Below are 14,298 nucleotides of genomic sequence, written 5' to 3'. Positions count from 1 at the left end.
TCTTGATTTTGTTTATTGAATGTTTGAAACCCTAATACCAGGTTCACCATACATACAATTTGTCTTCAATCCAATAGAAACTTTCCATATGAAGATGATTATGATTACATAATCGTTAGAGGAGAAAAAATTGGTTGTCCATTAGCAACAACATTATCCCAAAATTACAAAATTTTAATTTTTGAAAGAGGTGGTCATAAGGATGAATACCCTAATTTGATGAATCAAGAAGATGTTCCAAATGCAAGAGGAAGAGTTCTTGGAGGTGCGATGTTAATGGTGGATTCTATAGCAGAGTTGATCCAGATGTTATGAAGGGGTTGATCAATGTATCGTTTTTAGACCAGAATTAAGAAATTGGCAATTTGTGATGGATTATTAAAAGCTAATTGTGATGGATTTTTAGAAGCTAATGTTACTCCTTATAATGGATTTAATCTTGACCATGTTTATGGAAGGAAGATTGGTGGAACTACCTTTTGATGAATCTGGTGAAAGACATAGTGCTCCTTATATACTTACTTGAGCAAATTCTCCATTACCAGTTCAGCTTTTCCGACTAGATTAGGAATTTTAGAGAGACGATAACTTGTGTAATTTCTTATCTGATTAATGGAAGAAACACAGAGAAGATGACAGCTTTTGTAAATAAATAGTTATATAAGGTCCATTTTTATATATTTAACTTTCCATATCTGGATGTTAAGATTTGATCATGGATTCTCAATGAATCTAACGGCAGCCAGCTCGAGCTCATACCTCACAGTATGAGCTCGAGCTCAATGAATCAAGGGCCTTCACAAATTATTCATTTCGTGATCTTATGTATTCTTGTACGGAAGTTTAGATTTAATTTATTTTGAATTGAAAAGTTTGACTATTTAGATACATGTTTGAATAATATTTATAACCAAATGGTATATTCACACGAAAAAAATGTATTTAAATTGTAATTTATAAGTACATATGCGTTACACGTGAAAATTTAATGTGTAGGAAGTTTAAGCTAATTTATATCTTATATACTTCCGTGCAAAAAAGTTACAAAGTGAGAAAAGAAAAGACTACAAACCTTCAAGGTCACCGCTGTGGTGAAAGAAAAAAAGTTTTTCGGACCAAATTTTTTAAGTGAAGTTTCTTTTGTTTCTTTCAACACCCGCCACAATTCTTGCTCTACTCCGGTAATGGTCGCTGGAATACTACTATTCCCGACCACCTCTATTTTTTTGTTCAAAATCTATTTTTTTCCTCGACTACCACCTTCAACCACCGCCACCTCCTCTCACTACCATTGTTTCCTTGTTCTCCTTCTTTTCTCTCTCTGTTGTCCCCCTCCCTCTCTCATTATCTTCTTCCTTCTCTCCTTATTCGTTCCAACGAGAGAAGGAGAGGGGAAAGAAAAGAAAGATAAATGGAGGTGGTGGTGGAAAGAAGAAAAAAAAGAGAAAAATGGTGGCGGGGGTAATCGTAATTGGTTGTCTGAGACGAAAAAGAAGAATAAGTTTTGTTGTCCTAGAAAATATGACGTAAACTTACCCCAACACAAATACTATATAAGGACATTTTTATGCAGATGAGCTATGTAGGAAGAGTGCATGAATGATATATATCAAGGTTGTTCATCTGATGAATGAATAGTTTTTCTTTCTACAAAAAAAACTTGGTCAAATGAAGCATTAACTAAAACTAACCATAAATTATGTTGCTATAATGACATAGGATGTCGGACGAAAAATCTCACGTTAATACGGTTTTGACTCTTAATTTGTGACCAACTGATCGATCTGGTCAACACTTTGATTTGATCGATTTGGTCTAACACTTTGATTTGACATCCAATTATTTGGCTGCAAATTTTTGTTAAACTGTCCATTTCAATTGTTATGACATTTTTCGAACTACAATTGTTTATTTGCCAACAACTGGTAGCCAGTTGGTAAGTGCATCCGCGTCGTAATTTGACAATTATTTTGTTTAATTTTTGTTAAACCTTCCATTTCAATTGTTATGACATTTTCGAACTACAATTGTTTATTTGCCAACAACTGGTAGCCAGTTGGTAAGTGCATCCACGTCGTAATTTGACAATGATTTTGCTTATCATATCGTATCGAATGTGTTTGTAACGACTATTGTAACTTGTATTAAAAAAATTGCTTCATTTGCCCACTTCCTATCTTTCTCTTTCACCTCATCCTCCCCTCAATCCCTCTACTCCACCTCACCTTAGAGCAACTCCAACGTGCTTGGGGCTGGGGCTCCCAATTTGAAATTGGGAGCCCCAGCCCCAAGCCTCACCACTCCAACCCGGGAGCCCAGGGGCTGGGCTCCCGGTGGGGCTGGGAGCCCCAAGCTCCCGGGCTCCCAAATGGGAGCCCGGGCTGGGGGGCTCCCAGCCCCAAATATAGCCGTTGGGGGTCTCCCAACGGCTATTTTGGGGTGGATCCCCTAAAAAGGGGATCCACCCCACCTTATTTTATTTTTTTTTAATTTTTTTAATTTTTTTTTTAAACTAATTTTTTTTTTAATATTCTTATTATTTTAAATACTACTTTTTTAAGTATTTTTCTCTAATTTTTATTTTTGTGTTTTTTTTTGTGTTTATCTTTTTGAAATTATCTCTCTCGAATAATATCACATTTTAATTCATAGTCGAAATCTAATAATTTATAGTCGAAATTTAAAACCAAAATTTCGCACACATACTTCGCACACGTATAATATATTGATTTGGGAGCCCCGGTTGGGAGCCCAACGTTGGAATTGAGGAAAGCCCCGGGGCTCCCAAAATTCAGGGGCTCCCAAAATTGGGAGCCCGAGCCCCACGTTGGAGTTGCTCTTATAGACGTGAATCTCGAGTTGATTGGCAATCTGAATCATCAGGAACGACCTGACGTACGTACTCCTGAGAGATCCACAATTTTCATATAGTATCTCAAATTCAAAACGCGGCAAAACAAACGTTACGATGATTTTGGACGAGTAAACCGGCTGGCATAACTCGACAGACTTCAAAACCCTCCTGCTCCTGCATATACTCAAAACCCTCAAATTTTCTTTCTTCAGAGTTTTATTTGGCGAATAAAATGATGAATCGCAAACCTAAAAAATCAGATTCAACTTCAAAGGTAGTATATACAAACATTCCAATCTTCATCCTCAAACCATTCAATCTTTCTGTAAATTTCATACATATATATTCGAATCGGTGTTATTTCAGATTGAATTGTTTTTTTTTTGTTGTGTTGAATCTTTGCTTGCAGCTAGTTTTGGAAGAAATTATTGGTTTGACAAGTAAAAATGGGAATGGATTAGCTTCAAATGTGTTAATGGGGGATTGCATTTATATAGCTGGATGTGTTGTTGTGGTCTATAATGTTAACTCTGGTACTCAAACTCACTTAATGGTGTCTTCTCGAAACCCTAAACCATTGAACTGTGTTGCAGCTTTACATGGACCTGGTAAATTTGTTGCAGCAGGAGAGGTAATAAAGTTGCCATCTTTTTCTATTTTCTTCATCACCAAATAAATTAATAGCCCTAATTGAGTTTTGGTAGTTTTGGGTTGATCACAGTTCTGTCTAATTTTGCAACAATGTTTATCTGATTTGGTATTATAGTCAGGGCATCAACCCGCTGTTCTTGTTTGGGATTACTCGACTCAGACAGTTGTATCGGAACTGAAGATTCATCGTTTTGGGGTTTCATGTATTGCTTTCTCATCCGATGGTTTGTTTGCTTTTCACTCAGTTTTGTTCCATTTCTTACATTTTTATTTCTATTGCTTTTGCGTATTAGCTGATGTTTGTGTTTCTCTTTCACTTTCGATATTTCACAGGAAAACATTTAGTCTCAGTTGGTTTTCCTCATGATGGGTATCTCTGTCTGTGGGACTGGCGAAGTGGGATAATGGTCACAAAGATCAAATCTAGTTCGTCTTGTACAGGTATATCATGTGTTAGCTTCTCATCAGACGCACGAGTTTTTGTAACAGCTGGGAAGAAGCACTTGAAGTTCTGGACACTCGACCTATCTACAAGATCTCGTTCAAATGTTGGCGAGAGCTTACCAGCATTGGATGGTAAATCAGCTAATCTGGGTTGTCAGAAAGGCAGCTCGTTTGTATCTGTAGCATCTGCTAGCTGGAGTGCTTCTACCCTTGTTGGTACTCAGCGGGTTGCCAAACTCTTTCCAATCTATGCCTTAACAGATACTGGTAAAATTTCATTTTAAACCAAGTTGTATAAGTAATCCGACATTTGATTGTTATGCATAGCCTAGACCCTTCTACTTTTCCTGATTCTCTTTCACCTGTAGGTGTTTTATGCCATATGAAGTCCAGCTTCTCGGTAACAAGGTGGGTGGACTTGGAGGTATGTTTTTTGTATCTGATCTTATCGAACCATCTGGTCCGAGTCACGTTTGAAGCCTATTTTGCCGAAGTGACTACTAGATAGTCGAACAGTTGACTCCCACTGTGACCTACTCGACTTGACATTTTGGCAATGCCATGTCAGATTATTGTGGATTAGTCGTTATCAGTTTTTATCCATTTTATCCTTTAACTTCCCAAACCAGCGATTGATTGTTGATTAGCAATTGGAAACTTCACTTTCAGGTGGAGAAGTGTTTTGCTATGTCTGTGTCCGACAAGTTTATCGCTTGTGCATGCGCTAATGGACTTGTGAAACTCTTCACTATTGAAACTATCAAATATACACAAAGTCTGCTATATCAAAATGCCAAAGAATGCCACAAGGGAATAGGTACAGCTGGAGAGTCAAAAACCTCCGAGAATGCTTCTCAGCCCAGTCCAGCTCTTCCCGATGCTATAGCCTGTCAATTTTCCACTTCAGAAAAGCTTGGTGAGCATTCAAGTATTGTAGAATTCTCAGTAAAGGCTTATTTCTTAAATAAATTGGAATCTGCAACTTTTCCATTTTGCAGTGGTTGTCTATGGAAATCATAGTCTTTACATATGGGATGTACGTGGTGTATTTCAGGTAATTTTTTGAAGGAATCTCCTGGTATTAATTTCTTTCTGCTGGTAGCTTGGGTTTGAACTCAATTCCATAAATTTCAATTTGATCTAGCAAGCTTTGCATATATTTCCAGGTTAGTAGATGCTGTGTCCTTGTTTCACACAGTTCTTGCATATGGGATGTTAAGAATCTCCCATGTGAAAACATGCATGATCCTGCTCTTGCATGTGTGGCTAGAGGTTGTCGTGGTGGTATTTCTTTTGCCACCTGTTCTACTGATGGTACTATTAGGTTATGGGACCTCTTGTTGCAACAAGAAATGTTGATTAAAGCTGATGAACCTGGAGACGTAAAGCAACAATCTGGAGGCACTTCAGTGGATCCCGTGCAAGTTAGTGCTTTACATTTAGGTGAGGCCTCAATCGCTCTCTCCCTCACACGCAATACATGCACACAGCACACCCAACTTGGGACTTCAACTTCGTGCATCCTTAGGTCTTTCTTGTAACATCATTGAAAAGTTTAATATTGGTGTTCCCAACTCTTACTTTTGGTTTTTCCGTGCAGCCAGCGCGGGGATTTTTGAACGTGATATCGTTGAACCGGGAGTGGATACTCAAGGATTTCGATCAATGGCAGTTAGCTCAGATGGAAAATACCTTGCTGCTGGTGATTGCAAAGGAAGCCTCCATCTATATAACCTACAAACTTCTGACTATACATGCATTCAGGTAAATCAGCTCATACATATCTAGTTCACATAAGCTATTCTTTGATATGTTTCCACTTATAACTATAATTCTTCGAGACCCCTACAGAATGCTCATGAGTCGGAGATTCTATCATTGTCCTTTAGCTTGCCAATCAAAGATTATGTTAGTAAAGAACATGAAGTTTCAGAAGACTATTACTTGCTTGCTTCTGGAGGGAGAGATCGCATGATTCATCTATATGCTGTCAAAAGGTCTGAATCCGCAACTTATAGCGAACTACGCGCGTATATATATATATATATATATATATATATATATATATCAAAGAGAACATAGAATGATTTGATCTCCTTTTTCATATCAGGGGCATTGAGCTCATTGAAAGTATTGATGATCACTCAGCTGCTGTGACTTCTGTAAAGCTAGCATTTGATGGTTGTAAGATTCTCAGCTGCAGTGCTGATAGGTACTCTATCTCTCACACAGTCACACAATCACACGCACACACACATGCACATACACAAGCACATACACAAGCACAAACAAGAGTTCCCCAATCTCTCTCTTTTGAAGTACACGTATTTAAAATAATAAAAAGGACGGTTTCTTATCTGACTTCCATTATCGGTCATCTTCCCCTACAGGTCTCTCGTGTTCCGTGACGTGGCCATAACTGAGAATGGCTGTAAGGTTTCCCGTTCGCATCATCAAATTGCCTCTCATGGCACAGTCTACGACATGGCTATAGATCCTTCAATGGAGGTTGTTGTCACTGTTGGGCAGGTAAATTTTAGAGTTAAAAAATTTGTTGTGTAAATACATGCCTCATTGCTGATTTGATGTTTTACTGAAAAGTTTACCCGGAGTCAACTTTGAACTTGGACTTCATTCTGAATTCTTATATATATAGGACAAAAAGATAAATGCATTTAGCATATCTGGTGGGAAGCTTATTAAAACATTCAAACAAGATGGATCTTTCGGAGAGCCAATAAAGGTACCACAGTACAATGGTTTTGCAAGGCAATACATCCAGTTCTCTTCTGATTAAACTATATGTGTTTTATAGGTAACTTTGGATCCAAGCAGCAACTATCTTGTATGCTCCTACTCAAACAAATCTATGTGCGTTTATGACTTTAACAACGGAGAGTTGGTGCTGCAAGCAGTTGGGCACGGCGAAGTTATAACCAGTATTATAATCTTGCCAGACTGCAAGCACATAGTTTCTGTAAGCACTTGATGCTGTAAATATCTTCCTTATTTTAGTATACAGCATCTTATTTACTTATTTTGTTAGTGTCGAGTTATATTGCTTTCATAAACGTTTAAATAGCAAATGTGATAAATATGAAAATGGGTATCCTTGGTTCTGTGTTTTCTCTCAATACGTGAGCATGGATGCCAACATATTTTTTATATTTTTAAGCTCATCCCTTCTTCCAGGTAAGTGGCGATGGTTGCATTTTTGTGTGGAGATTGCCTGCTAGTTTGTCATCAAGAATGCTGCAGCAGATGATGGTGCATGATGGTCCACTGTCGCCAAGAAGCACCTGCAAGCTACTAATTCCAAATGAAGGCATTTCATATGATGAGGTTGGGTACCAAGAAAAAGATGGAAACTACAACCGGAACAGTCATTTTCTCCCACTAGAACGTGGATCTCCAAATGTCTCAGCATTTAAGTTTAGCATCTCAAGACTTCCAAAGTGGGCACAAGCCAAAGTAACATGTGAGGATCAAGAGAGAGTCTCTCCACAACCCGAGTCCGTCTTATTCCAGGTACTTTGAGCAAGTAATGGTGTTGCTTCTCACATTCTTGTAAGTAATGTACTTGTTCTGATCGATTGATTATGTTCTATTTCTCTATTATTGTCTTGGTTGTTTGAGAAACAAAACGATCTGTTTTTTATGGCTTTGTCCCATGATAGCAATTGTTGATTTCCGATGACTAGTTCTGTATTTGTTTTAATCATTACATTGTTCACAGAATGTAGAACCAGAAAGCACCCCGTCTTTAATGAACAACAACGACACCATTCCTGCTTTCAAGGTTCCCATTGAAGTCGACAACCCCTGTCAAAATGACATTGACCGGGATGAGCTGTGCCTCACTGACGTGTCCAAAAGTTCAGTTGCTGCTGATTCCAGCGGATATTCTTCGCTTCCTCGGAAAGATTCAGGGTTGGTAACTTTAATTTTTTATCAATAGATTGAAGTTTATAGTTCTCCTGAGCTATTGTAGGTTTTCTATCTTTAAAAGGTTAATAATTTTAGTTTTTTGTACATGCTTTAACAGTTTCTCCTTGGACAAGCGGTGGCTCACTGTTCATACTATTTATCATGACCTATTATATTCCCCTGAAGGAAGGGATTTCAAGGATGCAAAAGTGTCTACTTCAAAATTATGTAAGAGTTGTAACAGTGAAACTATTACATCAAAGAGTTTATCTTTAGATGATATTTTGACTTATTTGTATCGCTTTTCTTTTCAGTAGAAGATTCAGCCATAACAAGATTAAGGAACGAAGAAGACATAGAGATGAGAAGACGAGTTCCTGCTGCAATAAACCACCTACCTGAGTCTTTTTGTTGTCCAAGTAACGAGATTGTAGAAGAAGAAGACCATTTGAGTGTTCAAAGTTCAAGAACATCATGTGAAGATTCAACAGAAAATACTCGCCTTTCTGTACAAGATAATGGAGATAATGAGAGAATGAGTCGAGATGATGATCTCTTTATCCAAAACTTCAGCAATTTATCAAGTGCGCAGAAGGTTAGTCTGCATTATCATTTTCTTGGTGAAGTTATTGTCAGCCGTGCAGTTAGAACTGCTTGTATCTATAGTTCATATTGATCATAAATCTAGTATGTTCTTTACACATATTTGAACTGGCTAAACCCGAAGTGCACACTTTTCTAATCAATTTCGTTCAAAATCATGAGATAGTCTGATCATTTCTATAGTTAGCTAATTCCTTTATAGATTGTAGATTTCTTTACTCCAAGTATACATCAAAAAGGACAGTGTGATCTATAAGAAATGGAAAGGACACTAGCACCACTGACGCCTTCGACTTAAACCACCAATTTTTCTTTCTCTTCCTTCCTGGAGATCATCTTATTTTCCATTAACATGTATCTGCTTAAATAAGAATTGTTTTACGATAAAGTAATCCAGTAAACATTCTTACTTTTTCAGCCTGAAGGCGGGAGATTATCCGAGAGGAGAAGTTATTCATCACGCTTTAGTGTACGACGTGATCCTTCAAACTTTGAAGCATCTAATCAAACTTTGCCCAGAGATTCGCTGAACTCTAGAGATGAAGCTATCACTCACATTTCATTAAGACATCCATCAAATCCTTCAAATCAGGTATCTTGAATTAAGCAACACAGAATTAGTTTGGACTATTGCCTTTTAAAGTTGTATAAGGGATATTGAAAACCATCTCCTGTACAGGATTTTGAGGGCAGGACTCCGAGTAGTAGAACTAGATGCTCTAGGACTGATCACTCGATAAAAGGACTCGGAGAAGAAGATAATCAAATACAAGAAACAGTCGATGAATTCACAGAAGCATTACTCAATTTAGAAATTGCAGCAGATAAAACAATAAAAGGGTTCTCTAAAGTGAGAAGTTTGATTGGCAAAGAAGATGAACCTAAAGTATATGATCAGGTATCAAAGTTCCTTCCTTCAGTTATAGGAAAAATTCAAACACTTGCTGAGTTAGTGCAGTCTAGTACACGCGATTCGTGTCGTAATGATAGAACCAAGGATCTCTTGTTATGAATCTCTTTTTAGGTAGATTTACTGAAAATCTTATGTACAGGCGAAAACGATGTTATTAAAAGTAAATGAAGGAAAACATCAATCTTGGAGTGTGGATCCAATAAGAACAGGGTCCCCTTCACCAACTTCAGATTCAATATCTTTTTCATCAAGGTTCTTCCGTGAGATTTTATTTGAAATCATGATACCCATGTAATCAAACAAAAATATAGATTTTCAACAAAAGTATATATTTTCGACAAAAATATAAATTTCATGAAGAGAAAATTATGCAGAAATAAACAACACAAGTTTCCCCTTGATTGGTTTACTTTTTATCAGGGTTATATCTTGATTCGCCCCCTGTCCTCTAAAGTATGAGAAATACCGAGATGGCTTTCTTTTCACCTTTTCTGTCCACGACTGTTACCGTCACATTTTCTCTTCCTAAATAATCCTACCGTCACATTTTTCTCTTCCCAATGTCGAGATGGCCCTCTACTGACACACGAAAGGATAAGTTAGGAAGAAAAATGTGATGGTAACAATTCCTCGACAAAAGTATTAAAAATGGGGTATCTCGGCAATTCTCGTATTTTAGGCGACCACGCGGGAATGAAGTCACACTTTAGGGGGTAAATAAAAAAAATAACCTTGCTTATCACAATTTCATGCGTATATAAAAGATTAACAAGATTTAGTTTTTGTCTAACACTTTTGCTCAAGTCGTTGCTAGTGTCGACATAAATTCTTAAACTCTAGAACCAACAACCCTTGGTTGGAGTGGTAAGAGGTATAATCTTCCACCTAGAGGTCAAAAGGGTTCGAGGCACACGCTTAACAATTCAAAAAAAAAAAACTCTTAAACTTTAGAAGTCCCACATTAACGATTATCGTGCTTGATGATGCATCAATACTTTTGTAATGAATTTGTAGAATCGTAGTCAACCTTCTAAAAAATAACAGGATCTAGTTTTTACAAATCTCAAATCATTTACATTAACGATAAACATAAATCTAGTCGTATCATGATCTACACCGTCAAAGATGTTTCTGAAGCGAAAGTTCATTCACAGATCGTAGTAATGCATGTTAACTCTATTTTTGACACAGTTACCTATTTTGAAAATAATTAAATTATCTATTTAACAGACGGTTAAATGTCAAATTTTTTTTTATTGCATGATAGTAGTGAAAAATATCTACAAAGTTAGTAATTTTGACGAAATGTACCCAAACCTGAAAGGTTTGAGAAAAATCTCCAAATTTCCGTCTAAAAGAATCCGGCCTTCCACGTCTGATTCCAGCTGCTAGATCTTTCGGGCATTCTATCTAGGTTGCCTAAAGTAAATTTGTGATGGGGGGGGGGGGCACCCGTCCATGTTAACGGGGCACGAAGTACCACTACCCAAAGGGAAGGTTTGAATTGGGTGGTCCGAGTAGGTAGCTGACCTCCGTCCGTGTAAGAAGAGATTTATACGACAAACCCTCTCCCGCGATCATTTTGCTCTCACTCTCTGTACTCCTCTCTCTCTCTCTCTCTTCTTCTTCAGCATGACTTTTCGATTATCTCTCGATAAATCACTCTTTCATTCTTCTTCACGACTTCAAAACCCTAAAACTAAAAAGCAGAAAAACCAGTTAACTAGTTCTCGATTTTGTTCCAGTTCTATTCAACAGCCATGGAATAAACGCAGTTTTAATGAAATTGAATTTCCTTCTCGGTTTTGTTCTTTGAGTAATTGGATTCAAGAAGATAAATTCAAGCTTCGTTTTCATTCGTCTAAGCCTAGGTTTTCTAGTAATGATGCTTCGTTTGAGTCACCGAGTACTATCGAATTTATTACTTCTGAAAGAGTTAAAGTTGTTGCGATGTTGGCTCTTGCTTTAGCTCTCTGTAATGCTGATCGAGTTGTAATGTCTGTGGCGATTGTTCCATTGTCTTTGACTCATGGATGGAGTAGGTCATTTGCTGGTATTGTTCAGGTAATTCTCTAGTTACAATTTTTTTTTGTTGATTTTCATTGATAGATCGCCGCCAAGAACACTAGTAGGCTCCAGGCAAAAATTATGGCGTAATCAATTGTCTTGAACTACGTAGTTTAGTATGAAGAATAATCTTGAATTCTAAACAATGTGTTAATATCCATTCTGGTTCTGTCAAGTTTTTGATTCTTTGAAAGAAGTCTAGATCAATCCGATTTGTCTATAATTCTTACAGATTGATATTAGTATGTTTCAAACGATTGTTAAAAAGGCGAAATTAAAGCTAGATTTGGTTTTCACGTATTTTTACTCGGCAAATGGAAAGAACACGAAAAATACTCAACTTATATCTAGGAAGGATATCATGTTTGACAGATTTTCTCCTTTAGCGCGAGATATTGGTATGCAAATAGTCTATTTTTGTTCCTTTCGTCTCCGGTTTGAAATATTCAACATTACTTTGAAAATTTTGAAGATTTTGAGAATAATCTATAAGATTTTCTTGAAGAGAAACAAGGATATTGTAGGGCTTTCAATAACAAGAACAACGGTAAGAAGTGCGCAAGAAACTTAATTATGAAAATGACGACCAAGAGACGAGTTAAGATAACCGAAATCTAAGTGCTTAAATCATCGAACTGAATAGTTCAGATATGGTTAACAACACTTGACTTTACTTGCTATCATTTCTTAACTGTCAAATTATAATTTTCAGTCATCCTTTCTTTGGGGATATTTAATGTCACCCATTATTGGAGGAGCTCTTGTGGATTACTATGGTGGGAAAATAGTCATGGCATGGGGCGTGGCTATATGGTCGATAGCTACATATCTCACTCCTTGGGCTGCTCAAACTTCTTTGTGGGCCCTACTTGCCATGAGAGCGTTGCTTGGTGTTGCAGAAGGTGTGGCTCTTCCGAGCATGAACAACATGATCTCAAGGTATTAGAAAACTTCTGACGTTGATAATTTAATACATATATATATATATATTATGTGGTGACGTGCGTTTGCAATTGAAAATGATCTCTCGTCATAGGTTAAAGAAGTAATTTGAATCACCTTCTCTTTTAGATGGTTTCCTCAGACAGAAAGATCCAGAGCTGTTGGCATTGCAATTGGTGGATTTCAGCTTGGAAATGTGATTGGACTTTTGCTTTCTCCAATCCTCATGTCACAAGGAGGAGTCTTTGGACCTTTTGTAATATTTGGGCTATCAGGATTTCTTTGGGTGTTGGTTTGGCTTTCTGCAACATCAAGTACCCCTGATCGGCATCCTCAGATATCGAAGTATGAGCTGGATTACATAACAAACAAGAGGCAGAACTCCCCGATTCTGTCTCAGGGGAATCAGCTTAAAAGAACCCAAGTTATTCCTCCTTTTAGACGTTTGCTTTCAAAATTACCAACTTGGGCGCTAATTTCTGCAAATGCAATGCATAGCTGGGTAACTTACTTATACACCTTCCGTCACTACTTAACAGAAACAGTGGTTATGTTCCATTTAAACTTATTTCTTTCTGCATTTACTTATTAGGGAATGCATATGAAGTACTAATCATTTAAAACTAATGGCAGGGATATTTCATTATTCTTTCCTGGATGCCTATATACTTCAACTCTGTAAGATTTTTTCACTGTTAAACTAGGATGTGTATTTTAATTTCAACTACCTATATAGTTTCTAAGAAATCAGTGGGTGTTTTTGGTATGGTTGAACAGATACATCGTGTTGACCTCAGACAAGCAGCATGGTTTAGTGCAGTTCCATGGACAATGATGGCAGTTTTAGGATATTTTGCTGGTGTTTGGTCAGATATGCTGATTTCTAATGGTGCAACAGTTACTTTTACTCGTAAAATCATGCAGGTATATATTACGTTGAAAATTTGAGGAGTCTATGATTATGAATTTGGAGAAAGAGATCGCATGTTTGCACATTTCTTTCTTTGTCCTATCATATTATCCCACAAAGGAATCATATTCTATGCTTTTTGAACTGCCTAATTTAGAATGTAACACTTCAATGCGTCCTTTGACAGTCAATCGGTTTCATTGGTCCTGGGATTGCTCTTCTAGGTCTTACTTCGGCTAAGACTCCATTTATGGCATCTCTTTGGCTGACTGTAGCTGTGGGCTTGAAATCATTTAGCCACTCTGGTTTCCTGGTGAACCTTCAGGTTGGAAGATCTAATAAAGCATATGAGTTGGGAACGATAAGAGATTTTGCCATATCTTTCTGACATTTTGCTTGTCTTTCTGTGTGACCAGGAAATTGCTCCACAATATGCCGGTGTTCTACATGGTATTATTTAAAAGTCATTTGTCAGCGAAAAATAACTCTATCAACATTAACACATATATGTGATTTGGATAATATAAGTGTTTCATTTATTGGTAACAGGAATGTCAAATACCGCTGGAACATTGGCTGCCATAATAGGAACTGTTGGTGCAGGTTTCTTTGTCGAGCTGATGGGTTCTTTCGGTGGATTTCTAATGCTTACGTCATTCCTATATTTTGTCAGCGCTCTATTCTGGAATGTGTTTGCTACTGGAGAGCGAGTTAATTTTGATGAAAGTGATCAGTGAACTTGGAAGAGAGTTCTTCTCGTTTGTTGTCTGGAAATTGGACATGATTAAAACTTGATAACATGTACAGTAAAAGAATGGAAATGTTAGTATAATGTTCAAGTAATCAGTTCATGGTTAAAAGTATATGATGACATGATATGACACTCTTGCACAGGCTCGTTCTTCTTTGGAGACGTTCTATGTATAACCTAAGTATAAGTTCAGAGCGTGTCAACTACCTAGAGCATACAAACAGCTCATATAATCG

General features: G+C 37.2%; 2 protein-coding genes across 2 annotated transcripts; both read left to right on the top strand.

Annotated features, from left to right (window-relative positions):
• Window positions 1-2,140: 2,140 nt before the first annotated feature.
• On the top strand, window positions 2,141-9,628 carry LOC147546617 (Transducin/WD40 repeat-like superfamily protein). Its single transcript, XM_086673892.1, has 21 exons — window positions 2,141-2,231; window positions 2,846-3,128; window positions 3,264-3,485; window positions 3,621-3,729; window positions 3,839-4,216; window positions 4,318-4,373; window positions 4,619-4,865; window positions 4,948-5,003; window positions 5,116-5,392; window positions 5,550-5,713; window positions 5,801-5,946; window positions 6,060-6,161; window positions 6,340-6,478; window positions 6,606-6,692; window positions 6,765-6,926; window positions 7,142-7,477; window positions 7,686-7,879; window positions 7,995-8,104; window positions 8,191-8,471; window positions 8,898-9,071; window positions 9,159-9,628. Exons 2-21 carry the CDS (start codon window positions 3,087-3,089, stop codon window positions 9,489-9,491), a joined length of 3,615 nt encoding a protein of 1,204 aa, XP_086530018.1. The 5' UTR covers window positions 2,141-2,231; window positions 2,846-3,086; the 3' UTR covers window positions 9,492-9,628.
• Window positions 9,629-10,358: 730 nt separating this feature from the next.
• PHT4;3 (phosphate transporter 4;3) lies at window positions 10,359-14,171 on the top strand. Its single transcript, XM_086673891.1, has 8 exons — window positions 10,359-11,456; window positions 12,172-12,398; window positions 12,531-12,903; window positions 13,035-13,079; window positions 13,179-13,325; window positions 13,499-13,636; window positions 13,728-13,761; window positions 13,861-14,171. The coding sequence occupies exons 1-8, from the start codon at window positions 11,025-11,027 to the stop codon at window positions 14,046-14,048; spliced, it is 1,584 nt and encodes a 527-aa protein (XP_086530017.1). The 5' UTR covers window positions 10,359-11,024; the 3' UTR covers window positions 14,049-14,171.
• The last annotated feature ends 127 nt before the right edge of the window (window positions 14,172-14,298 follow it).

The sequence above is a fragment of the Eschscholzia californica genome, unplaced genomic scaffold (assembly GCF_041429995.1).
Source record: "Eschscholzia californica isolate CP2 unplaced genomic scaffold, dmEscCali1.0.p SCAF_4, whole genome shotgun sequence".
Classification (NCBI taxonomy): Eukaryota; Viridiplantae; Streptophyta; class Magnoliopsida; order Ranunculales; family Papaveraceae; genus Eschscholzia; species Eschscholzia californica.
This window is presented reverse-complemented; position numbering and strand designations above follow the sequence as displayed.

Coding starts and splice junctions, on each gene's coding strand:
- LOC147546617 (XM_086673892.1), top strand. CDS start 3,087: ATGATGAATCGCAAACCTAAAAAATCAGATTCAACTTCAAAG. Junction 4,217..4,317: donor CTATGCCTTAACAGATACTG/GTAAAATTTCAT, acceptor TTTCACCTGTAG/GTGTTTTATGCCATATGAAG. Junction 5,714..5,800: donor CTGACTATACATGCATTCAG/GTAAATCAGCTC, acceptor AGACCCCTACAG/AATGCTCATGAGTCGGAGAT.